Here is a 3,502-nt window from a genome sequence, read left to right on the forward strand (position 1 = left end):
ATGTTATCACTATTGTAGGTGGGCGTTATCACTAATGTAGGTGGATGTTATCACTATTGTAGGTGGGTGTTATCACTATTGTAGGTGGATGTTATCACTATTGTAGGTGGGTATTATCACTATTGTAGGTGGATGTTATCACTAATGTAGGTGGATGTTATCACTAATGTAGGTGGATGTTATCACTATTGTAGGTGGGCGTTATCACTAATGTAGGTGGATGTTATCACTATTGTAGGTGGGTGTTATCACTATTGTAGGTGGATGTTATCACTATTGTAGGTGGGTGTTATCACTATTGTAGGTGGGTGTTATCACTATTGTAGGTGGATGTTATCACTATTGTAGGTGGATGTTATCACTATTGTAGGTGGGTGTTATCACTATTGTAGGTGGATGTTATCACTAATGTAGGTGGATGTTATCACTATTGTAGGTGGGTGTTATCACTATTGTAGGTGGATGTAATCAATATTGTAGGTGGATGTTATCACTATTGTAGGTGGGCGTTATCACTAATGTAGGTGGATGTTATCACTATTGTAGGTGGGTGTTATCACTATTGTAGGTGGGTATTATCACTATTGTAGGTGGATGTTATCACTATTGTATGTGGATGCTATCACTATTGTCGTTGGATGCAATCACTAATCAATATTGTAGGTGGATGTTATCACTATTGTAGGTGGGCGTTATCACTAATGTAGGTGGATGTTATCACTATTGTAGGTGGATGTTATCACTATTGTAGGTGGGTGTTATCACTATTGTAGGTGGATGTTATCAATATTGTGAGATGATTGTAAGTCGCTTTGGATAAAAAAAACAGCTAAATGAAATGTAATGTCTTACACATAATGGACACACATTAATTTAATAAACCCAGTGCTTTGTCTCAAATAAGTAATGACATTATTCAGATTAACAGAAAGTGCTGACATGAACTGTTAGTGAATCTTTGAACCAGTTTAAGGGGTTTATCTCCTCCTGCTACTTCCTGTCAGCTAGAAGCCCTCTGATGTGAGTGAAGAGGATAGTGACACACACACACACACATGCAGGCTCAAGTTGAACCACAGATGTGTCATCACAAGTGTTTTCAGGGTTAGACATTCATGTTGTTTGTCTGTGTAATATAATGTATATGTGTGGTTTGTGCTCTATTTAACAGCTAGTGAACCATCTGATGATATTTCCTCATTAGCAAGTAAAACACACATCAGTGTGAACTAGCCTCCTCTGCAGGCCACATGGTGCATTACACATTCTAAACTAAATTTGGATAATATATTACACGGATATCTAGTGGTGACATTAGAGTACTGCAGGTATATAATTACAACGTTTGTTATTATTAAGGCTCTAACCCCAAAGGAGTTTGGGCCGGTTATTCATTATTAAGGCTCTAACCCCAAGAGGTAGAACCCTATTGAGTTTATTATTAAGGATCTAACCCCATGTAGAACCATATTAAGTTTGTCTCGTTGTGTTAATATAATTTACTACCAATCAAACCAATTTCCTGTGAGCTGTAACAAGCTGGAAATTATGACTCCAATTAACAGCATGGTGGCACTTTTATTAAAATCCACAAGATAACCTGAAACACACTTTGAAGGTTTCATTTAAATCCACCATGAGGGGGACTACAAATGTTCAATACAAAACTCAGGATATGATTCAGGATAATGTTGAACCACATGTGTCAAAGTATTAAAACCATTCAATACATCAATCATGTGGCTGGTGCACATCTGTCCATAAATCAGTGACACTTTGTGTCTCCAAACACCTGGACATGAGACTGACAGGTCATGTGAGGATGAAGCAGCCTGTGATTGGTGCCCTTTGTTAGTATTATTATCATCTTGTTGTCTGTAGCTGTTCTATTGCTTCTGGTTGGAGTTCAGTTTCTCTTGTTTTTCCTTTCAGGAGGACTGTCTCGCTGCAGCCGGCTGAAGCGCTTCCCAGGGATCCTGTAGCATAGACGGACTGAAGTATTTCTCCACTGAAGCTTCACCCTACACACACACACACACACACACACACACACACACACACACACACACACACACACACACACACACACACACACACACACACACACACACACACACACACACACACACACACACACACACACACACACACACACACACACACACACACACACACACACACACACACACACACACACACACACACACACACACACACACACACACACACACACACACACACACACACACACACACACACACACACACACACAGTTGTTTGAAGTAGACAATACAGATGTTTTGAAACTTTAACCCTCTCAACATGTTTGCACTTAATCAACATTATGAACATTTAGTCTCCTCATATTGTTTGTTCAGCCCTCTCAGGTCACCAAACTGTCCTGGGTCCACTTCGAAATACTAAATAAAAGAAACCAGTAACCAGAGCGGGACAAATAAAGGACAATGTCGTCAAAATATGTGTGAATATAAACATGAAGAAAAAGCACCAATGCATGTGACTTCTATAACTTTAAATCAAACTCTATTAAATCACACGAGACTTCACCTGCAGGTTTGAGGGACTGAAGGACTGAGGTCTCCGGGAACCAGCTCCTCTGTACCGCCTCGCTCCTCCGAAACCCCGGGACCCACTACCAAACCCGGATGGAGAGTCTCCGAAACCCCGGGACCCACTACCGAACCCGGATGGAGAGTCTCCGAAACCCCGGGACCCACTACCGAACCCGGATGGAGAGTCTCCGAAACCCCGGGACCCACTACCGAACCCGGATGGAGAACCGCCACTGTACCCTCGGTGAGAACCCGGAGAGTACGCGGGTCCGGAGGGGGGGCGAGCCCCGGGGAAGCCCCAGCAGGAGCCCGGGGAAGGGTACCTATCAGTTGGTGGCGGAGCTCCGGGACTCGGCTGAGGTCTGTCCGGCGCTCGGTACATCGGAGCGAATATACAATAACAAAGAGACTGTGGAGAAACACCGGAGCACCAGAGCTTGAAGGGTTCTGCTCCCGTTGAAACACAACTAAACGGTACCGGAAACGCACGCGGACCCACTTCCGGCCTGCAGGCTGCAGCGCCGCCCAGCGGCCACCAGGGTCATTGGATCATTTTACTGTTATTAAAACACAGCAAGCGAATTTCTATTTCATTGGCTTAAAGAAATTAATGTATTTACTTTTAATGTTCCGTTTGAACCGAACATTAAAAGTAAATACATTAATATCTTTAAGTCATTGAAATAGAAAGTCACAAGTTATTAGTCATGAATCAGTCTGTCCTGAGAGAGGAAATGCTGCTTCAGATGGTTCAGCCTGGATCAGGGCTGCCAGACAGAGAGACCCTAGACCGGTCCCCCGACTATCCAGGGCTGCCAGACAGAGAGACCCTAGACCGGTCCCCCGACTATCCAGGGCTGCCAGACAGAGAGACCCTAGACCGGTCCCCCGACTATCCAGGGCTGACACCGACACATTCACACCTACGG

General features: G+C 43.7%; 1 protein-coding gene across 2 annotated transcripts; it reads right to left on the minus strand.

The window, feature by feature from the left end:
- Positions 1-1,558: 1,558 nt before the first annotated feature.
- Positions 1,559-3,073, minus strand: mplkip (M-phase specific PLK1 interacting protein). Of its 2 annotated transcripts, XM_034556516.1 has the most exons (3): positions 2,789-3,073; positions 2,569-2,746; positions 1,559-2,021 (listed from the first exon to the last, which is right to left on the minus strand). In XM_034556516.1, exons 1-3 carry the CDS (start codon positions 2,953-2,955, stop codon positions 1,929-1,931), a joined length of 438 nt encoding a protein of 145 aa, XP_034412407.1. In that variant the 5' UTR covers positions 2,956-3,073; the 3' UTR covers positions 1,559-1,928. The 2 variants fall into 2 exon arrangements, with proteins under 2 accessions (XP_034412407.1, XP_034412406.1); XM_034556515.1 differs by having other exon boundaries at positions 2,569-3,073.
- Between the last annotated feature and the right edge of the window lie 429 nt (positions 3,074-3,502).

This window comes from Cyclopterus lumpus, chromosome 17 (assembly GCF_009769545.1).
Source record: "Cyclopterus lumpus isolate fCycLum1 chromosome 17, fCycLum1.pri, whole genome shotgun sequence".
NCBI lineage: Eukaryota > Metazoa > Chordata > Actinopteri > Perciformes > Cyclopteridae > Cyclopterus > Cyclopterus lumpus.

Coding starts and splice junctions, on each gene's coding strand:
- mplkip (XM_034556515.1), bottom strand. CDS start 2,955: ATGTACCGAGCGCCGGACAGACCTCAGCCGAGTCCCGGAGCTCCGCCA. Junction 2,022..2,568: donor TCAGTCCCTCAAACCTGCAG/GTGAAGTCTCGT, acceptor GTGTGTGTGTAG/GGTGAAGCTTCAGTGGAGAA.